This window comes from Pteropus alecto, unplaced genomic scaffold, assembly GCF_000325575.1.
Source record: "Pteropus alecto unplaced genomic scaffold, ASM32557v1 scaffold76, whole genome shotgun sequence".
NCBI lineage: Eukaryota > Metazoa > Chordata > Mammalia > Chiroptera > Pteropodidae > Pteropus > Pteropus alecto.
In genome coordinates, this window is record NW_006443138.1 from 31,858,540 (window position 1) to 31,881,601 (window position 23,062).

The 23,062-nt window shown below is 42.8% G+C and overlaps 1 protein-coding gene and 1 long non-coding RNA gene across 3 annotated transcripts; one reads left to right on the forward strand and one right to left on the reverse strand.

Annotated features, from left to right (window-relative positions):
- Positions 1 to 4,256: 4,256 nt before the first annotated feature.
- On the reverse strand, positions 4,257 to 8,165 carry LOC102889284. 2 transcript variants are annotated; one of them, XR_001517936.2, is made up of 3 exons: positions 7,916 to 8,165; positions 5,965 to 7,477; positions 4,257 to 5,396 (listed from the first exon to the last, which is right to left on the reverse strand). It is a non-coding gene; the product is annotated as an uncharacterized LOC102889284 (long non-coding RNA). The 2 variants fall into 2 exon arrangements; XR_001517935.2 differs by having other exon boundaries at positions 4,257 to 7,477.
- Positions 8,166 to 8,333: 168 nt separating this feature from the next.
- Positions 8,334 to 22,469, forward strand: PTPN18 (protein tyrosine phosphatase, non-receptor type 18). Its single transcript, XM_006923920.2, is given in 17 exon segments — positions 8,334 to 8,426; positions 10,300 to 10,403; positions 10,464 to 10,468; positions 10,622 to 10,695; positions 10,773 to 10,868; positions 10,968 to 11,006; positions 17,721 to 17,805; positions 18,381 to 18,436; positions 18,655 to 18,686; positions 18,688 to 18,795; positions 19,169 to 19,235; positions 19,322 to 19,396; positions 19,480 to 19,569; positions 19,842 to 19,930; positions 20,657 to 20,859; positions 21,175 to 21,249; positions 21,472 to 22,469. Coding segments are annotated over 17 exon segments (1,359 nt in total). The 3' UTR covers positions 21,540 to 22,469.
- Positions 22,470 to 23,062: the final 593 nt, after the last annotated feature.

Consider the following 23,062-nt stretch of genomic DNA (forward strand, 5'->3'; position numbering starts at 1 on the left):
TATTTTCCCGTATAAATATGTGTTTTCTTCTGGACTCTCGATTCTGTTCCACTGGTCAGTGTGTCTGTTTTGCTGCCAATACCATTCCGTTTTGATTACTGTCACTTTGTAATATAATTTGAAGTTGGGCACAGTGATTCTTTCAGCCTTGTTATTTTTTCTCAGGATGGAGTGGCGATTCGGGGTCTTTTGTGCTTCTGTCCAAATCCGATGATTTGATTTTTTGTTTCTTTAAAAAATGTCGAGATTTTGATGGGGATTGCATTAAATCTGTATAATGATTTAGGTAATATGGTCATTTTAACTATGTTGATTCTATTCTTCCAAGAACATGAAGTATCTTTCTATTTCTTTGTATCTTCTTCAATCTCATTTAATAGGGTCTTGCAGTTTTCATTATATAGGTCCTTCACACGTTTCATTAAATTTATTTCAAGGTATTTTATTTTTTTTGTTGCAATTACAAAACAATTTTTTCCACTTCTTTTTCTGATGCTTCATTATTAGAGTATAGTAACGCTATGGATTTTTAAACATTGATTTTGTGTCCGGAGACTACTGTATTTGCTTATTGTTTCTAGTAGTGCTCTTATGGAGTTGTCAGGGTTTTCTGTATAGAGAATCATATCATCCGCAAATAGTGACAGTTTGACTTCTTCGTTTCCTATTTGGATGCCTTTTATATCTTTCTCTTGTCTGATTGCACCGCTAGGACCTCCAACGTTATATTGAATAACAGTAGTGATAGTGGACATCCTTGCCTTGTTCTTGATCTTAGAGGGAAGGTATAATGTTGGCTGAGAGTTTGTCATATATGGCCTTTACCGCGTTAAGGTACTTTCCTTCTGTATCGATTTTGTTAAGTGTTTTGATCATAAATGGATGCTGTATCTTGTTGAAGGCTTTTTCTGCATCTATCGATATGATCATATGATTCTTATTTTTTGTTTATGTGGCATATCACATTAATCGATTTGTGTATTTCAAACCATCCTTGTGCCTTTGAGATGAAGCCCACTTGATCGTGGTGTATAATCTTTTAATATATTGCTGTATTTGGACCACTAGTATCTTATTTAGGATTTCCGCATCTCTGTTCATGAGAGATATTAGTCCGTAGTTTTCTTTTTGTGTTATCTTTACCAGGTTTTGGTAGCAGAGTAATATGGGCCTCAAAAATGAGTCCTCTTTGATTTTTGGGAAGAGTTTGAGGAGAATAGGTATTAAATCTTCTTTGAATGTTTGGTAGAATTTACTGGTGAAGCCATCTGGTCCTGGACTTTTACTTTTTGGTAGGTTTTGGATGATTGTTTCCATTTCCATACTGCTGATCAGTCTATTTAGATTTTCCAGTTCGTCTTGATTCAGTCTATGAAGGTTGGTTTTTTTCCTAAGTACTGGTTCATTTCTTCTAGGTATTAAATTTGGTGTTATATGCTTTTTCATAGTATTCTTGCATGATCCTTTGTATTTCTGCGATATCAGTAGTAATTTCCCCTCTTTCATCCATGATTTTGTTTATTTGTGTCCTTTCGCTTTTTTCTTTAGTGAGTCTAGCCAGGGCTTTGTCAATTTTATTAACCTTCTGAAAGAACCAGCTCTTTGTTGCATTTATTTTTTCTATTGTTTTCATTTATTTCTGCTCTAATTTTGACGATTTCTTTCCTTCTGCTGACTTTAGGCTTCATTTGTTCCTTCTTTTTTAGTTTTTTAAGATGAAGTGTTAGGTTGTTTATTTGGGCTCGTTCTTGTTTTTGGAGATAGGCCTGTAATGATATGAACTTTCCTCTTATGACCGCTTTTGCCGTGTCCTAAAAATTGTGATATGTTGTACTATGATTATCATTCATTTCTATGTATCTCTTGATCTCCCTTTTTATTTTTTCTCTGACCCAGATATTCTTCAGCAGTTTTTTAATCTCCATGTATTTGTGGTTCTTCCTACTTTATTTTTGCAGTTGATCTCTAGTTTCAGAGCATTATGATATGATTTCAACCCTCTTATATTTATTGAGGCTATCCCTGTGTCCTAGTATGTGGTCAGTCCTTGAGAATGTCCTATGTCATTGTTATCTCAGTTTGTCCGTATGTGTGCTGAACGTTCATTACTATCTTGTTATGACAGTTCTGTTCTTATTTAAGCTTATAATGCCCTGTTCTTAGTAAGGTTTGCACTCCTCTGCTTCTATTTGCCCAATAATCACTTTACTCCTAATTATGTATTTTTTTCTTTTTTTGTTAATTTGTTTTAGGTGAACTGACCCCTTTCAGTATTTCCTGTAGTGCAGGCCTCATGGAAAATTCCCTCAATTTTTGTATGTCTGGAAAAGTTTTTATTTCTCCTTCATATCTAAAGGAGAGTTTTGCTGGTTACTTATTCTAGGCTGGTAGTTTCTTTCACTTAATAGTTTAATTATTTGATTCCATTCCTTTCTGGCTTGTATGGTTTTTGCTACGAAGTCCGAGGATAATCTAATGGGTTTAACGTTATAAGTTACCATTTTTTTCTTCCTGGCTACCCTGAGAATTCTGTCTTTGTTGTTGATTTTTGATAATTTTAATACAGTGTGTCTTGTTGAAGGCCTTTTGGGGTGAAATAATTGAGTGTTCTGTTGACTTCTTGAATTTCAAGCTCCAGCTCATTCCTTAGATTTGGGAAATTCTCGTCAGTTATTTGTCTGTAAATGCTTTCTAGTCCCTGCTCTTTTTCCTCGCCTTCAGTAATGAGCATTATTCTTATGTTTCCTTTCCTGATGGTATCAGCTAGTTCTTGACTTTCTCTTTCATTATTTTTCATTCTTCAGTTTCTCTCTTCTTCCTTCTGATTTATTTTTAGATTTCTGTCTTCAATATCACCGATCTTTTCATCCATTTGGTCGACTCTATTTCCCAAGCTTGCTGTTTCATTTTTCAACTCTGCAGTGTTTTTTTTTTAATCTCTAGAAGATCTGTTCTAAGAGTTTCAGTCTCCTTGCTCTGCTCATCTAGGTGTTTTTTCAATTCCTGAAATTATTGATATTACCCATTTCAGAACTCACTGAGTTTTTTTTTTTCAGAAGTACCATCTTGAATTCTCTGTCATTTAAGTTGCATATTTCTATATCTGTAAGCTTATTTTCTGGAGATTTTTCTCTTTCTTTCTGAGTTGCCTTGTCACCTTGGTTGTTCATGGTGTTTAATAGACTATTTTGCCACCTAGGCATTAATGGAAATGCATTCTGCTGTTTTTCCATAAAGAATATTTATTATATAAAGGTGTCCTTTAGCCTGTTGCAAAGAAGGAGCTTTTCCAGTAGGTGGTGTCTAAGCCTCTTGGATCCCTGCTTTATATAAAGCTTTAAAAATGCCTTTTTATTTTCTGATAGGTATTTAATCACGCTTGCTACCCTCAGTTTCAGTCCCTGTCAGTGTTAGCAACAGTTTTGGTAGTGTTTGCTCAGATTCCCCTGGGGCTCATAGTGTTCGGTCTCACAGGGTATGAGGGAGGGTATTTGGTAGTGTTTGCTCAGATTCCCCTGGGGCTCACAGTGTTCGGTCTCAGAGGGAGGAGCCCTCTGGGTTGGGGTTTGGGGGGCTGTGGCTCAGCCTCGGTTTTGCAACCACGGTCGGTAAAAATGAACTGTTGTTTCTCTGCTGGCCGCTTCTCTGCTTTCTGCCTTGATGACTGAGTCCTGCAGCCAGCTGGCCAGGCAGGGCTGTTCAGAGAACTCGCTGCATGAATTTGCTGCTCATTCTTCCCTCCCCCTCCTCCTGTAGGGAGCTCCAGCTGCTGCGAGAGGCAGCTTCTTTATTTCTCTCAGTCCACCGACCAACACCTGGGGTTCTGACCTGTGGTAGCTTTTATGCGCAGATCCCACGCTCAAATGTGCTAGTGTGCAATTTGGGTGTTTTTTGTTGAGTTTTAGATGTTCAGCTTGTTGTTTCAAGGGGAGAGATCTGGGGATGTCTCTCACTCTTCCATGTTTCCAAAGATCTCCCGGTCCTGATTGTTTTAAATCTTTTAATTGTGTAAAATTTAACATATACAAGCAGAGAAGACTGTACAGTGTGAGTCCATGAGCCCACCTCTGTTGACCTTGTTTCCTTCATAGCTTCCTTCATAGTTTCCTTCATAGTTTCCTTCATCCCATTTATTATATCTACTCCTCTCATTTTTTTGAAGCAAATCCCAGACATATCATTTCATCCATAAATGTTTCCATATATATATATCTCAAAGATAAGGACACAATAAAAACACCATTATCACACCTAAAAAAATTATTCCAAATATATATTTTATGTATTACATATTCCAAATACATTATTTTAAATATTTTGTGTTCAGTTTCCCGATTATAGGGCTAAAGTCGCGTGTAGATACTGTAAGCCAGGACACAGGGCAGCCTGGCCAGAGACTCCAGGATGCTAGCAGCTTATTCGTTTGCCTGGATTTCATAGGAGCCTGAGGTATCAGCTCAGAGAGCCAGGGCTGGGTTGCCACTGGCTCCAAAAGCATGTGCTCCCACCTGGAACTTTCTCTGGGTGATGAGGATTCCCTGTCTCCACCTTGGAAGAGGTGGGGCCAGCCTGAAGAGGAGTTGGTATGAACATCTTAAGGATGGTAGAATCTGGCTTCCACAAATTGCTGGGGTGGTAGAGGCTGGCAGCAGGACCAAGAAAGAGTAGGGTGGCTTTTTTCATGGGTTGTCTTCACCCAGCTCTGAGCTGCTGACCTTTTTTCCAGAAAAGGGCCAGGAGGGAATCTTCCATTCGGAACACTGAAACCCAGAACCCGTGAAGAGATAGGAGACTATAACAAAAGCCCTCCCAAAGGCAGCTCCAATCACAGGTGGACTCAGGCTGCCTTTTGTAACTGGAAAGTAACATTTTTTGTATTTGCTGAATGCCAGATTTGTGGATGGGCCAACAGGTCAGTAGCCTACAACCAGCCTGCAGGTTCTTAACAGAGTGGAGCAGTGGGAGAATTTTTTTTCAAATTTCTTCTGCCTTTTTTTGGCCTACCAAAGGAAGGCAGGGAACTGTATAGTAGGGACGTCAGTAGTCTCAGAGTATCTCTTCACAAGCTTCTCAGATTAAGGTGGTATCTTCTAGGTTTCTCCACTGTAAAGTTAGGATTTTTTCCTTGGCAACATCAAGGCAGGCTGCGTTCCTCACAGCATTGTGAAAGCATCTTTGAATACATTCCAGCACCCATTCCACATGGCTCTCTTGAGTGGCCAGTTCAGCAAGCATTCAGGCAAGCAGGTGGCAAATTGGCATGTGGCATATGGGCATCAGGGTGTTCAAGATCTGCAGGGTCATACGAGCTGTTCCTGTTGCATGGGACTGCAGCCAGTAGGGTGAACAAGAGGGCCACCAGCAGCACCACGTCCCCAAGAACAGCTTGCAGGCTTCTGGGAGAAGGGAGGTGGGGCATGCAGGGGCTGGTGAGATGAGGTCTTGAGGATCTTCCCATCCCCCATACCCAGGCTGAACTGAGTGGAAGGCAAGCCAGTAGAGTTTGAATGTTTGAAGAGATGTGGAGAGATGGTTAGGAGGGCAGGCAGGTTAAACAGCAAATGGGGGTCATGAAGTGAGGATGGACATGCAGCCAGAAAGACAAATATCCAGAGTAGCTAGAAGCTTGACAGGTAGGCTATAGCCTCAGCCACTTATGTTGACAGGCTGTAAGATCCCAGCTAGATAGGCAAAAAAGATCCCTAGTTAGAGACAGACTTCTAGATGGACAGAGTCCTGCGAGAAAAATAGACTCCTAGCAGGACAGATAGCAAGACAAATGGACATATTCTTGGACAAATGGAAAGATGCCCAGCCAGATATCTAGAAAGACCTGTGGCTAGACACATGAACGTTCCCCCTACCCATGCATCCCACCAAGACAGAATCCCTTATGGACAGATAGACCACCACCTCCTTACTAGACAAAGTGACATTACCCCAGTGGAAAGACACCTCACTTACCTAGTCAGCTAGCCCGCCAGAACTTTAGCTTGACAGGTTAACCTCTTCCAGTAAGAAAGACCTCAGATTGTGAGAAAGCCAGGCCCTTGGCAGGATATAGAGATCCCTTAAGCCAGCTGAATAGACACACCCTCAAGCCAGCTAAATAGACCCTCAAGCCAGGTAGACAGACAAATACACCCACCTGTTGGACAAATAGACCCTATACTCCTAGTTGGACAGAACATCTTCAGCTAGCCAAACCCCAGTTTCCAGGTCAGCCTCCCTGCCTCCCAGTCACTACCATGGATGATATGGATGACCTACTGACTCCTCAATATTGCCTCGGTCCCCATATGCCATCAGCTTGCAGTGACTGTTGACCTCCAATGGCATCTACCACCAGGGTCCACAAAGACCTTTCATGTTCCCACAGGGACTTCCCCACTTACTCTGGAACCCACTAGTCCTGAATGACTGCCGTTAGTATCTATGAGTACTCAGAGATGCAGGAGTCTCTATGACTCCTCCAGTGACCTCTATATTTTCTCATAAGTTTACAGATACATGTGTATCCTGCATCTCTGAGTCTCCAACAACCTATGACTCTCCACAAAATCTCAGTGATTCCACTGACATTCACTATTATGACCTGATTAAGAGCCCTCGGTGAACTCTGACTCTCTTGACTCCCTCAATTAAACTAACACTCCAAATCTCAGTGGGCTCTCAGTTACTTTCACTGTCTCCCTGACCTCCCAGTGACTGCCATTAACATCCACGGACAGTCCTCTTGAATATCCAAGGAACTCCTTTTGGCCTCTGATGAATTCACTGATGATCACATCCTTAGTGATCACCACTGAACACCTTTGAACTCTCAAAGATGAAACTGATAAACACGGAATCCACAGTGATTCCCAATAACTCAATAAATGAAACATCCCCACTGATCCACTTTGACCTCTCAGTCACTTAAACCAGAGTAAGCAAACCACAGCCTGCAGACCACGGAGAAGAAAAACTGAATTTTTCATAACATGAAAATTAGCTGAAATTAAAATTTTAGTACCCACAAAAAAAGTTCTATTGAAACACAGCCACATGTATTCCTTTACATAGTGCCTATGGCTGCTTCCACACTTGTGATGGAGGAGCTGAATAGCTGGGACAGAGACAGAACAAAGCCCCTTTAGAAAGTTTGTTCATCCTTGACTTAAACAGCATTCTGATAACTCTCATTAAATCCACAACGTGAACCAATGACCCTGTTGACCCTTCAATGGCTTAAGTTATACCTCACCCCATTGGTCACCCTTCCATACCCCAGGAACTTCAAACTGGACTCCACAGACACCCTTCTCCAATAACATCCGCCATCCGAAAGTCCTTCTGTGACCCGGGTGAGGGGTTGGGCCAGCTCACCTACCCAGGGCAGTTCTTGGCCAGCGCCCCTAAGGTCCTGTCTGCTGTTTCCAGCCTCCCCTTGGTGACTCCGGAAGCAGCTGTCCTCTGGCCTTTTCCTGCACATTTTCTGAAGACGGGGGTGTGGAGACAAAAAAAAAAAAAGGGAAGCTCTTTAAAAGTGTTGAGAACACCTTGTCCCCTGGAACATAGTTCCAGGGCCTCAGTTTCCCCGCACGTTTTCGGAGGTTGAGATCGTTAAATTTGGACTGGATCCTGGCACTCTCAGCTCCTCCTAGCCCACCCCCAGAAAAAAGACCCTCAGGAAATACACAGATTCAGGAGCATCGGCTTCCAATAGGTCTTTCTCACATAGCGGGTGCCCGGGTGCCATTTTCCCTCCGCGGTTACCTCTCCAACTGCCTTTGGACCATGCCTGAGCGCACAGCACGGTATGTTCCCCACCCGGGGTCCCCGAGGCAGGAGCTGTGTACAGTTCCTTCTCGGCGGCCATCTCCGCTCACAGTTGCCGCCCCTCCGTCCTGGCTCAGACCCGGACGCAGCCTACCTTCCAGGAGACCCGGTGGGGGAGCCGGGAGAGGGCGCACGGCCATCCACCCAGCCGAGGCACTAGAAGGAAAGTGGGTCCTGGGCGCGGATCCCAGGTCCAAGCGAGAGGAAGTGTTCATGGGACTGTGAAGATTCAGCCAGCGCGGCGACCATAAAATATAGGGAAGCCCCAGCGCCTGGACTCACTTCCCCGGCCCGGCCCAGTCTACGAAGACCGAGAGCTTTTGCTGCCCTCTGGGTCCGGGAATCTGTGGGCGGGGCTGGGACAGCTCAGAATGCCATTGGCCAGGGTCGCTGCGCGCTTCCATTGGTTGGCTGGTGAGACCGGAGGCGAGGCCTCGACCTCCAGCAGCGTCTGCAAGGTCTGGGAGAGCAAAGTACAGCTGCCACACAGGACCCGGCTGGCCAGCTGCAGTATGAGCGGCAGTTTGGATGCGGCGCGGAGCATCTTAGAGCAGTTGGAGGCGCGGGGCGGCCGGGAGGGGGCGGTCCTAGCCGGCGAGTTCTACGTGAGTGGGCGACCTAGGACGTCCGGCCAGCTCTCTCTTTCCGTCTCTGTCTCTCTCTATCCCTGTCCGCGCCCTCTGCCCTCAGGCCCCTAGAGGAAAAAGTCCACGGTCGAGTGGGACGGGCTGCACGCCCCCTCAAGTCCCTGCGCCCGGGTCTCGCTCCCGGACCCTTCGGGCTGCTCGGCTGAGTGGGCGCGGCCGGCGGTCACTCACTCCTGTGGTCAGGGGAAGAGGAACCGCGAGGCCTTGCTGAGGCAAGTGTGTGGGCGCCGGGCGCGGATCTACTTTGTGGCCCGGGGGCGATTATTCATCCCCTCTGGCCTCGGTTTCTTTTTAGGCAAAAATCGAACCTTAAAGACCAAACTGGCCTGAGGATTAAGTAACTGGTGTGGGTAAAAGCTGTAAGCACATCTTGAGCGCTCACTTTGTAGGATCTAGTTATAAATAGTCTAAACATTACAATGGAGTAGTGCAAGCCCTGCGTTAAGAATGCTAATTTAGCATCGTCGGCATCGTTTACTACAAAAAATTAGATGTTGTAAATATAACTTGTATAACATATAGAAACATGCAAATATGTAAACCACATGTTAGCGTACATATCAAATTTAGAAACGTGATGTACAATAAAAAGTTTGATGAACATATATATAAGTATATATAAATGTATAATAAATGATTAATCATTAGGTACAATAAAAATAGGTAACCAAATTTATCAAATTTTAATATAAATATATAGTGATTATATAAAAATATGTTATAATTTACAAACTATAAAACTATAGAATAGACATAAATATGACATATATAACTATAATTTATAAAATAAGTTATTCAATAAGTTCCTAAGTAAATATAAAATATGTGATAAAGTTTTAAATAAATCTAAATAGTTTACACAAATTTAAAAATAGATATTGTATATGAGAAATGTACAATAAGTACAAAATATAAAATTTATTCAATATGAAAATGTGCATACTAGATATAAATGTATAACACCACCAGGTGTCATGCCCATCCAGGTTTCCATCCAGTCTGGGGCAGTGAGCAATGCTGAGGATCCGCTATATGGGAGTGTAGGCAGTGAGCAGGGCCAGCCTTCTGCATGCCAACCTCCATCACTCAGAGGGATCTTTGGGCCTCTCTAGGCCTTGGTTTCCTCATCTGTGTAATAGAAATATCAATCATGGTACCAATTATACTAGGATGTCCACCAGGGCTTAAATGACCTGATGGGCATTAAGTAAAGCACTTAGAATGGTGGCTAGCACCCACTGGTGGCTTAGTAGCTCTTATTATCATCATGACTATGAATACCTGTTGATGATGGTAATATGCTATTCGCTAATTATAATAATCTTAACAGTAAAAAGTTCCTACAGTATCTCATTACATGAATGTTATACATTAATTCACAACATTGTATATTGTCACATATCTCGTATCTTGTTTGTTATATTAAATACATAATATATCACAATCACTGTTTACAGTGTAACATCAATTGAGTCTATAGCGGGTAGATGCTGAGAGGTCTGAGTTCAACCCTGTGCCACGTCCGGGGTCAGACTTTGGAGAAGTCACTCAAGCATGTGGTGGCTCAGCTTTCTCACCTGCACACTGCCACGTCAATAATAGTACCCACTTCGGAGGGACCTTGTGATGTTTCAGCACTCTTAGCACAGAGCCTGGCACAAGGAAGGTACTCTGAGTTGTTGTTATTATCATATCATTACAGTGAGCCCGGCTCTGTGCTATCTGGAGCCTGCATTCGCCTCTCACAGGCCATGGCTTTGTATCCCTGTGAGAAATCTGACCTGGATCCTCTCCTCCTCTCCTTCCTGGTGCTCACGGTGCCTTGGACCAGGATATCAGGACTCGCTCAGCCGCCTGGAAGGGTGGCAGCATGTGCTCCACTGAGGCTGGTAGTCAATCAGAAAACCTCAAGAAGAACCGCTACAAAGAAATACTGCTGTATAAGTCAGGGCTTCTGGGGGGAGCAACTCTGTTCCCCCCACCCCCACCCCACAGACCTTGTCACCACCACCCCCTAGGTGCTCCCTCCCCAAGCCTGGCTGGGGTGTAGCCCACCAGAGCACCTTGGTGGTGTCCCTGCTGGGTGCACTGCCCCCACACCCCATGCTCCTGTCAACTCCAAATTCCACATTTCTCACCTCTCCCGATGGCAGATGATCAGACACAAGTGATATTCTCCCTGCTCCAAGAGGGACAAGGTGACTACATCAATGGCAACTTCATTAAGGTTGGCCAGGAGTCAGGGAAGGGGAGGTCATGGTGGGGTAACAGCGGGATCTTGGTAGTGAACTTAGCCTCTACCAGGGCATAGATGGAAGCCAGACCTACATCGCCACACAGGGACCCCTGCCTCACACCTTGCTAGACTTCTGGCACCTGGTCTGGGAGTTTGAGGTCTAGGTCAGCTTTGGGGGTGGGTGAAGTGAGGCCCACCCTTGGCTCTGTTTTCCCAGCCCTTAACCTAAATCACCTTCCTCTTTGGTTATCCCTCTTGTCTAGGTGATCCTGATGGCATGTTGAGAAATGGAAAATGGGAGGGTAGGTGTCGTAGCCCCCAGAATGCATGTCCTTGCGTAGGGGGAGGCAAGAGAAATCTTGCTAGCTCTTCTCTGATCCCAGGACTCAAGGACCACACTGTAGCTCTGTTGAAAGCCCACTATTACTCTCATTAATTGTTGATTTCCCCCTTTTATTCATACGACTCATCTTTCCAGTGTTGGCAGCCCCTCTCCTGCTGGTCTTCCCTCCTCATTCCCCACCTCAGACTGTAAGGCCCTGTATACTGTGGCTTCCCTGTTAGCTCTCATCTCTCTTTCCATCTCTCTCCTCTTTACTTGCTCCACTCTAACCACTCAGGCCTTTGCTGTTCCTCAGACATGCCAGAGACTGCTCAGCCTCAGGGTCTGTTCCTTGGCTGTTTCCTCTGAAAGGGGAGTGCTGGAATCTCCAACTCTAAGATTTATCTATTTTTTCATTTAAGTTTTTGCTTCAGGAATTTTAAAATTCTATATTTGAATAACTATAATATACAGTTAAGATTATGTCTTTCTGATGAGATGAGTCAATCTCTTTTTCAATATGTAATGTCCCTCTTTATCGCTGGTATTATTCCTTTTTCTAAAATGTACTTTGATGTTAATATAGCCATTTAAATTTCTTTAGAGTGTGCGTAATAAAAAACAATACTTTCCCGTTCTTTTACTTTCAAAGCTATGTTCATCTTTATTTTTAGTGTGTATTTCTTGTAGGTGGCATATTGTAGGGACTTTCTTTTATACCCACTCTGACGATTTCTGCCTTTAATTGGCATATTTAGTCTTTAATGTAATTGGCAACGTCGGATCTAAATCTACCATCTTGCTATTTGTTTTCTATTTGTTTCGTCTGTTCTTTGTTCCACTCTTTATTTCTGTCTTCTTTTAGATTGAGAATTTTTATGAATCTACTTCATAATCGTTATTCACTTATTATTTATATCTGTACTATGTACTTAGTGGTATCTTTAGAGTTTGCAAAAAATCTTTAACTTACCATAGTCTACATTCAAATAATATTATACCATTTCATGTAAAATGTGAGAACTTAACAAAGCATATTTTGATTTTCCCTTTCCATGCTTTATGCTATTGTCATAGGTTTTAATTCTAAATATGTAATGTATTCTATAATACACTGCTATTTTTGCTATAGATTTTCTTTAAAAAAAAGATTTATTGAAATACAATTCATCCATTTAAAGTGCAATTCAGTTATTTTTAATGTATTCCTGAGTTATGCAACCATCACAATAAATTTTAGAACATTTTTATCACCCTATAAAGGAACCCTGTATCCATTAGCAGTCCCTCCCCATTCATTTCCCACCAACCTCCACCATAAGCAACCCCTCATCTATTTTTGGTCTCTATTGATTTGCCTACTCTGGACTTTTCATATAAATGGAATCATATACTGTGTTCTCTTTTGTGATTGGCTTCTTTCATGTACTGTAATGTTTTTAAAGTTCATGCATATTGTAGCATGTAGCAATACTTCACTTGGTTTATTGCTGAATAATGTATTCAACTGAATGGATCTACCGCATTTATCCATTAATCAATTTGTAGAATTTGAGCTGTTTCCGCTTTTTTGGCTATTATGAATACTGCTGCTATTTGTGTGCAAGTTTTTACGTAGAAATATGTTTTCATTTCTCTTGGGTATATACCTAGAAGTGAAATTGCTGGGTCATTTTGGTAACTCTATTTTTAACATTTTGAAGAACTGTCAAACTGTTTTCCATAGTGGCTACATCATTTTACATTTCAACCAGCAATGTTTAAGGGTACCAGTTACTTCACATCTTCACCAACACTTGTTATTGTCTGTCTTTTTTATTATAGCCATCCTACTGGGTGTGAAGTAGTTTTTAATCATCTTTTTAAAAAATAGTAAAAAAAAAAATTGGTAAAATATACATTACATAAAATTTTAACCACTTCAGTTGTACAATTCAAAGATATTAAATACATTCACAATGTTGTACAGCCATCATTACTATCAATTTCTAGATCTTATTCACCATCCCAAATAGAAACTCTGTACCCATTTGACATTTACTCTCTTTTCCCCTTCCCCAAGCTCCTGGTACCCTTTATTCTGCTTTCTGTTTCTATTAATTTATCTGTTCAAGGTACTTCATCTAAGTTAAATCATAAAATACTTGTCTTTTTGTGTCTGGCTTATTCCACTTATGTTTTCCAGGTTCATCCGTGTTGTAGCATGTATCGGACCTCATTCTTTTTTAAGGCTGAAACTATTCCATTGTATGTATATACCCTATTTTGTTTATCCTTTCATCTGTTGTACATTTGGATTGTTTCCACCTTTTGGCTATTATAAATAATGCTGCTATGAATATTGTCATATAAGTATCTGCTTTAATTCCTTGTTTTCATTTCTTTTGGGTATATACCTAGAAGTAGAATTGCTGGATCATATGGCAAGTGTGTGTTTAATTTTTTTGTTTGTTTGTTTTCCACAGTGGTTGTACCATTTCACTTGTTATTTTCTGTTTTTGTTTTTATTAGCCATCCTAATTTGTGGGAAGTGGTATCTCCTTGTAGTCTTTCATGTTCTTATTTTTGGATTTGTATGTCTTCTTTGGACAAATATCTGTTCAGATCCTGTGCTAATTTTTTAAATGGGTTATTTGTCTTTTTATTATTGAGTTGCAAGAGTTCTGGATACAAGTCATTTATCAGTATTTGATTTACAAATATTTTTCCTTTTCTGTGGATTGTCTTCCAATTTTCTTGATAGTGTCTTTTGAAACACACTTTCTAATTTTGAGGAATTCCAGTCTATCTATTGTTTTGCTTATGCTTTTGTTGTTGTATCTGAGAAATAATTGTCCAACCAAAGGTCACAAAGATTTACTCCTATGTGTCTCCTAAGTATTTAAAAATTTTATCTCTTATATTTAGGTCTGTGGTTCATTTTGAATTAATTTTTGTGCATTGTATGAGTAGGGGTCCAAATTCATTCTTTTGCATATAGATATCCAGTTGTCCCAGCACCATCTGTTGAAAAGACTATGCTTTCCCCATCGAATGATCTTGGTATCTTTGTTGAAAATCAATTGACAATAAATGTAACGACTTATTTCTGGACTCTCAATTCTGTGCCATTGACTGATATGTCTATTTTCGTGGCAGTACTGCATGGTTTTGATTATTGTAGCTTTATAGTAGGTTTTGAAATCAGGAAATGTGAGTCCTCCAATTGTGTTCTTCTTTTTCAAGATTGTTTTGCCTATTCTAAGTCACTTACTGTACAAAAAAAGAGTTCACAAAGCAGTCATAACTGCTTATGTTTAAAAAGGCCTTCCTGCAAAGTTGGCTTGTGGCTGGAAATTGGATTTCTAATAAGAGAGGCTCACTGTGCCTAACCTGTTTATATGAGCAATATAGTTTATGTAAACAGTTGCTTTCCTTCTGGGAGTCCAAAGTTTTGGTACATTTTTTGCTTTGGTACAAGTTTTGCTAATCAGAGGGTGCCTATATATCACATAAAGTACCTCAGCAAGAACTCTGGGTACTGAGCCCCTAATAAGCTTCCTGTGGACGTTTCACAGGTGTGTCACAACTTATTGCTGGGGCAATTAAGTACATCCTGTGTGGCTCCATTGGAAGAGGACCCATGGAAGCTGGCAACTTGTTTTCCATAGACTTCACCCCATGTGCCTTTTAACTTTGCTGATTTTATTCTGTATCTTTTCACTGTAATAAATCATAGCCGTGAGTACACCTTTATGTTGAGTCCTCTGAGTCCTAGTGAATCATCAAACCTGAGGTGGTCTTGGGTATCCACGACACATCTATTAATGTTAACTTATTGATGTTAATATTATCAACTTGCCAGTATCTTCATAATGCCTTCTGTGGTTTTGATAAAGACTGTATTGAATCTATCAATTTGGAAAGTATTGCCATCTTAACAATACTGTATCCCAATCCATGAACATGAATGTATTTCCATTTATCTAGGTCCTCTTTAATTTCTTTTAGTAATGTCTTATAGTGTCTAGTTTAGAAGCCTTGCACTTTTGTTAAATTCCTAAGTAGTTTATACTTTTTGATGTTGTTGTAAATACAGTGGTTTTCTTAATTTCATTTTCAGGTTGCTTATTGCAAACCGAATAGTTTTCTCTAATAGGAATACAATTGATTTTTCCATATTGACCTCATATCCTGCAACTTTGTTTAACACGTTTATTAGCTCTAATTGTGTGCTTATGTGTGTGTGTATTCTTTAAGGTTTTCTATGTATAACATCATGTTGTCTGCAAATTGAGATAGTTTTGCTTCTTCCTTTCCTGTCTGGATTTCCTCCCTCCCACCCTTGCTATCTTCCTTTCTCTCTTCCATCTTTTCCTTCCTTCCTTCATTTTTTTTTCCTAATTGCACTGGCTAGAACTTCCAGTAAAAAGTTCAACAGAATTGGAAAGTGCAAACACCCTTGTCTTGTTCCTGATCTTCAGAGCAAATCATTCAGTCTTTCACTATTATTAAATTAGCTGTATTTTTTTTTTTTTGTACATGTGGGTTTTTTAATCAGGATGAGGAATTTCCTTTCTATTTCTAGTTTCTTTAGTGTTTTAATCATAAAAGGGTGTTGGATTCTGTCCCCAAATTTTTTTTTGCATCTATTCAGATGATCATGTGTTTTTGTTTTATTTTCTATTAATATGGTATATGACATTGATTTTTATATATTGAACCAACTTTCCATTCCTGGGGGTAACCCCACTTGGTCATATTGTATAATCCTTCACTAGTATTTTGTTGAGGATTTTTTTGTCTATATTCAGGAGACAGTTGTTAGTAGTTTTCTTGTGATCACTATGTCTGGTTTTGGTATTAGAGTAATTGGCCTCATAATATGCTGGGAAATGTTCCGTCTTCTCTACTTTTTTGGAAAAGTTTGTGAAATATTGCTATTAATTTTTCCTTGTGTGGTAAAATTTGCTAGATCATTTTTACAGATGTTAAAAATGAGAAATATATTTTATATTTAGCCACATTTTTACCTTTTCTTTACTCTTTATTCTTTTGTATAGACCCATATTCCATTGAGTATCATGTTCCTTTTGTGTGAAGAGCTTACTTTAATAGTTCTCATAGTGCAGGTTTTCTTTTAATAAATTCTCAGCTTTTGTCTGAAAGTTTTTTTTTTTATTATTTCAGACTTTTTAGGATGTCAAACCATTATCCCCTGGCTTGTAATTTCTGACAAATTATGCTGTTATTCTTGTCCTGTTTGCTCACACTTAGTATGTAATGTGTCTTGTTTTATGTGATGCTATTAAGATTTTTTCTTTATCACTCTTTTTTTTAGCAATTGATCATCTGCTTTGGTGTGGCTTTCTTTATGTTTATTCTCCCTATGGTTCACTGGCCTTCTTGGATCTGTGGGTTCATAGTTTCATCAAATTTGAAAAAAATTCCAGCTATTATTTCTTCATATAGTTTCTGTTCTCCCCTCTCTCTTCTTCTGGACACATGCATTAGACCACTTGATATATTTTCACATGTAACTGATTATCTCTGTTCATTTTTTTCTCAGTCTTTTTCATTTTGAATAGTTTCTATTGTTATGTCTTCATGTTCACTGATCTTTTCTTCTGGTGTCCAATCTGATATTAGATAGTGAATATTATTAATGAAAGCTGTTTTAAGGTCTTTATCTGCTTCTTTCCTCATCTCTATTGGGTCTTTTTCTACTGATTTTTCTCCTGCTTATGTGTCACTTTTTTTTTTTTTTTTTTGCTTATTTGTGTCTAGTAAATTTTTACTGGATGTTTGATATTTTAAATTTTACACAAGTGCGTGCTGGATTTTGTTGTCTTCCTTCAAAGAGTGTTGGACCCTTTTCTTGGAAGCAGTTAAGCAACTTTTGGATGTTTGCTCATTTTAAGGTTTAAGCTTTTGTAGGACAGGTCTAGAGTAGCCTTTATTCTAGAACTAATTTTGTTTTACTTCTAATATGTGGTTCTTCTGGGTTCTCTACTGAATATTCCCAATAATCAATCAGGTCTTTCCACTCTGATTGGAGAGAAAATTCTGCCCCATTGCGAGCTCTAGGAAATGTTCATCTTCCAGGTCTCTAGTTATTATTCTTTGATGGAAAGTTATTCTTGCCTTGCCTTGTGGCGTTTCACATTTTGTGTGCTCAGATTATTATTCAGCTAAAGACTCAGAGGGACCTCTATGTAGACTTCTGGAGTTTTTTGCTTTTGTTTGCATAGCTCTTTCTTTCCAGGACTCTGCCCTTAAAATTCTAGCTGCCTTGGCCTCCCATCAACTCAGTGGGGATCATTGGACTCTCTGGGTCCTGCAGCCTAGTGACTGCCTCTTGGCAATAAGCTGGGGGTGGTCATAGGATTTGACTCATGTCTTTCTCTTTGTTCAGTGATCATAGTCCTGCAATGCCTGTGGTCCAATGTCTGGAAATACTAGCTCATATTTTGTCCATTTTTTTTGTAGCTTACAGGAGAATATTCTGGACTGTCTTTCTTCTGCATAGTCAGAAACTCAAGTTGACATTGAGTCTCTGTGTTTAAATTGACGAGGCTCTGGCCTTCATTAGAGCTGTAGCTGCCTGTGCTTTCCACCTGCAAGGCCTGGAGTCCTGTGGGGGTATTGATATATTGGAACTGGGAAGCAGACTCCCCCTCTTTACTCCCTGTCCTTTCTCCCTTGCCTTTTGTAGAAAAAGCGTAAGCATTACTGGGCCCAAGAACAGAAGCCACTGCAGATTGGGCTTTTCTGCATAACCCTGGTGAGCTGGGGCAGAGGTGGAAACTGTTTTCTGGCATCTTGGATGTTTTGGGGCAGAGGTGGAAACTGTTTTATGGCATCTTGGATGTTCTGGGAACTTTCATGTAAGATTCTCAGAGTGGAAAGCTTTTGGGCTGGGTGTAAAAGGCCCAAACACTCAGCACTCAATATATGCCTTGCTTTTGCATTTTAACTATGATCATTGTTATATCTGTAAATATAAATGTGCCCGGTTAGTTTCTTAAAATCTTTATGTCCCTTCCTGTTTCAAAAGAACTCAGGAAAATCTCTTACCTGAATATACATACAGTTGGTAGTTAATAAATACAATAAAACTTTTTAGAACCAAAGAAAAAAAGTTTTTAATTTTTACTGTAAATTTGTTTGCGTTTTTAATCATGGTTCCTCTTTCTCTCCTCTGTTAAATGTTTCCTTCACAAAAGCCATGGGGGATGTTTGGGCTCATGATCTTTTAAAAATATGTTGTATTTGATTTTTAATCAGAAATGCTTTGTTTTCTGTAAATGTGTCTTTGGCACTTGTGATGTTTGTTCTCTTTCCTCTTCCCACCTGCCCTACATCCTCAGATGAGAGACCTGGCTAAATGCAGACATCATGCTCAGAACCCTTCAGGTCACCTTCCAGAAGGTACTGGAAGGGAAGGAAGAGGCTTCTACATGGGGAGAGCTATTTCCTGTCTGTTTTCTCATCTGTAACATGGACATTAGCAGTAGTATCCATCTCCTCAGCTACTATCTGTTACATTTAAAAGGAAGATGTTTAGAACCAGGCCTGACATTTAATATGTGCCCAATAAATGCTTTTCTTTCTTTTTTAAATTCTTTGCTCCACTTTTCCTGTTTCAGAAATCTCATTCTGTGTACCAACTACAATATATACTGGTCAGACAGAGGTGTACCCAGCAATCCTGACCACGTGCTTGCCATGGTAGAGGAAGACCATCACCTCCAGGGATCTGGCCCCAGGCCCCTCTGTGTCCACTGCAGGTTTAGGAAATGGGCTTTATAGGAGTCTGGTGAGGCAAAGGGGACTGGGAGTGGAGTATGGAGGCTTGGAGCCATTCTTTGCAGTTTGCATGCCTATTTTGAGCAACCTAAGGCCATACTTGCTCTCACTGCATCAACTGAAATTGTTAGCATTTATTGACGGCAGACTGCCTGTTGGGGAGTAAGCACAGAGTTGATACTCAACAAATGTAAGCAATTAAAAAGTTTTTCCTTCTAAATTATAATCTAGGGATTCTGGGAATCAAAAGGTGCTACAGGGGATCCACCATCAGGGCTCCCGAACCCCAAATGCCCACTTAAAAGGAGTTATGGGCAGGCTTTACCTGAGCTTGCTCTGGTCCTCACATTCTAGCACGGGTTGTGGGCAAACAGGTGTCCTGTGTTCCGTGGATTATGTGAGACTGTTGCTCCTAACCCAGGTATGAAGAGGGCACGTGTGTGTGCCTTTGTAGTGCAGTCCCCTGCCCACAAGGGCCTGCTCATGGGCCTCATCTCTCTGCCCCAGATGTTCCCACCTAACTTCAGCCTCTTCAATGTGGTCGAGATGCGGAAGCAGCTGCCTGCAGTTGTGCAGACAGAGGTGTGAGCTCAGACTCCTCCTTCCAAGGACACATTCCTCTTTCTCTTGTCTTCACTTCTTGATGACCCTTCTTCCCCCTCCAGGAGCAGTACAGGTTCCTGTACCACACCGTGGCTCAGATGTTCTTCTTAGCACTCCAAAATGCCAGCCTCCATTTTCAGAACCTCAAGGAGATACCAAGGCCCCCTTCCCACTATTCCATCCACCAACACCCTCAGATCAGGACCCAGAGCACAGGTCTGTGATCACTACCATTGCACATCCTACCCCTGGCCTCCTTTTGGAGGCAAGGACTGACTCACTGTATCTACCTTTGACCTCTTCCTTGCTCCCTTATCAGACTGTCCCCTCTTCAGCTTACCCCTTAGAGCCCACAGTGATCTCCATCAGGAGCCTGGCTAGTTTCCTTAAAGCCTGATGCCCTTCCCCTCCTGCCTTTTCCCACAATTGTGTTCCACTCTATGAGGATGCCCTCTCCCTCTGGACTTCCCTGGCCCTTCCAGCCATGCCCCGCCCACCTGGCGGGGTCCTCAGGTACCCAGCTCCAGCCCCCTCAGTCTTCTCTACAATTTTTCCTGCTTGGAGGCCAATCCTTTTCTCACCCTCGAAACACCTGCCCCTTCCTTGTTCCATTCACCAAATATTCACTGGCTCTTTCTTTGAATTGAGCTGTGGGAGCCCACCCTAAAACGACCCTTAATCCCAGAGATCCCATCCCTTGTTTGCCTCTAAGTCGGCTTCTAACACTAGCCCTGCTTTCCTATGTTAACTCTTTCCTAGCTGCCCCGGTCATTCATTAATTCAGCAAATATTTCTCGATGCTACCCACTTGTCAGGCCAGTGCTGCGTACACAGAGTTGAACCCTCCTTTGCAGCACAAATTACACCTCCTCGAGACTGGCTCTCCATTTTGAGGCTATACCTTCCTCCTCTTCAGATGCCACTTCCTCATTCTTTTCTCCAATGAACAGTTAGGCAGAAATGACCACCCCTCAATACCAAACCCTGCCCCATTGCCCCGCCAGGCTGGCCCCTTCCATCCTTCATCTATCTCCCTTGTCGGGCGCCGGGGACACGGAAACGAGAGCCCCTTACCCAGAGACCCCTTCCTCTCTCCCCTGACCCTCCCCCCGCCCCTTTCCGCAACTGTGCACCGCCTGGGGCGGAAAGGAAGCCCGTGGTTTGCCCTCCTAGCGCGCTCCTCACCCGGCCCTCCCTCCGCTCGGCGGTTTCACTTCCTCCCCGCCTCCCCAACTGAAGGAGCATCTCCGTGCCCGCGCCCCGGGCTCTCGCCATGGCCGACACATACGCCGTGGTGCAGAAGCGAGGGGCCCCGGCGGTAACCAGGTCGGGCTCTGGGACTCGCGGCGCGGAAGAGGCGCCGCTCTACAGCCAAGTGACGCCGCGCGCCCAGCGGCTGGAGGCGCCAGCGGAAGATTTGCGGGGGACGCCGCCCGGCAGCGGTGAGTGGGTCCGCCCCCGGGAGCGGGGCTGGGAAGGGCCGGCCCCCACCTGCTCCTCAGGACCCCATCCTGCTGGACCTCGGCCCCGCAGGCCAGCTACTGGCCATGCTCGGAAGTGTTCCGGGCCAAACCTACGGCCCTGGGTCTGGGCGGAGATCTCCAACCTGGCCGCGCCCCTCGGTGCTCGTCCCTCCCGCTGAGCTGGGCCCCGCGCGCCAGCCTTCTCCAACCCTGGAGGTGGTCTCTGCCCTAGGCTGGTCTGGCACTCCACTGGCAGTCGGAGCTGATGCGTGGGCTGCGGTTTCTTGCCCGCAGTTCCTGTTGACCCCAGCCCTGCTGGGCCTGGCGCCTACGAAGACGTGGCCGATGGTTCTCAGACCGGAGGGCTAGGTAAGTTAGACAAAGCCTCAGTCTCTGGGATTCGGCAGCTTGGACTGACTCAGGAATTTAGGGTTTAGGGATAGTGGCATGGGATTTACGCCCTCAGAGTCCTGTGAATGGGGCCGCAGTGAACCAGGAGACCCTGGAGGCTCGGGAATGGCTTTCTTCGAGTTGCCTACCGCTCCACACCCTGGCTTCTTCAAGAGACCCACGGTGCCCTTCCTCTCCCAGGCTTCAACCTGCGCATTGGAAAGCCTAAAGGGCCGCGGGATCCCCCTGCCGAATGGACCCGTGTGTGAATGCTACCCCCGTCGCCCCCGGCCTGTCTGCTTCTCCATGTGGGCACCTGAACTGCTGACCGCCATGCTCTGCTGTGTGAAGTGTTGGGAATGGGAATGCTGGGCCTGGATCCAAATAAAATTTCTCAGGGTGGGAAATGTGGGGGTTTTGTGCCAGCGACTATAGCATTCAAGCCTTGAAGCTGGAGGACGTGGCTGGGAGATAAGGGCTGGTGAGGCTGCACTGAGCAGATTCAAGAATGAACATCAGGAATGGGCCCAACCCCAAAGACCCCACATTTGTGAAGAGGAGGATGGACTTCTGGAGACTGTCTCCATCACCACATAATAGACTAGCTCATCTCAGACATTCAGCTAACACCCGAGAGATAGATGGACCCTGAGGAAGACTCATGGACTCCCCCACCATTCAGATAGATCCAAGCTAGGCATGACAACAACCAAGCAGGCTAATTTTGAGTTACTATAAAATAGCTAAAAGAAGGGAAGTTCCATCTCATCTAAAACTGAGACTTCATTTTCCATTTTTAATTGTGGTCTGAACCCCTTCCCTCCTTACTGACATGCCAGTTGAGGTTTAACTCAGTGCCCGCAGCCTCTGAGGAAGAAACCAGTAATATCTTAAGTCTGCAATTTAGGACTGGTCATTTAAAATACAAAGGCTAACAGACATTTTTGCATTAGCCTTTGTTTTGCAGGGCCTCAGCAGGGACCATTAACTGTGGAAAAAACATCTTGTGACAACCTTGAAACTGATGACTACGTGGTAGACATCATAGGACCAGGAATCATCACATCCTCATTCCTGAACCCCTTTCCACTTTTTGATAGCCTGTATAATCTTGTCACAAAAAGCCTTTAGCGAGCATTTTTTCTCCTTCATGCTCCCTTGTGCACAAGTCTCTCTAATAAACTATCTGCTCAAATTTATTCTGAGTTCAGTGTTCATTTCTATAACATCGACACTCAAGTTCCTGGTTTTTTTGAGTTTGGTAACAATTTCAGACAGACTAGTAAAAAGATCTTCAGTTAGGCAGACAGACCCCCAACCTGAACAGGTAGATAGCCATACCCTTAGATAGCCAGACCTTCAGAGGGGCATTCCATGGCTGGAGGGCTGGATCTCCAGCCAGACCAACCAACAAACAACCTGACAGACCATTAACCCCTCACATCCCTGCCCCTCAGCTAGGTAGCAAGATGCCAGCCAGGTAGATCCCTAACGAGACACACTCGCGGGTAGATATAAACATCCCCAGCTGAACAGACACACAGGCATCCTCTTAGCTAGCCAGACCCACCCCAAGGTGGGCAGACAGACTCTCAACTAGCTAGATGGACTCCCAGACAAGGACCCTTGAATGCACAAGCACTCTAACCAGCCAGCCAGACTCCCAACTAGGCGGATAGATGGACAGACCATCAACTCACCAACTACACAGAACCCACATTTTTTTTCAGTTAGAGTTGACATTCAATATTGTTTTATATTAGTTTCAGGTATACAGCATAGTGATTAGACA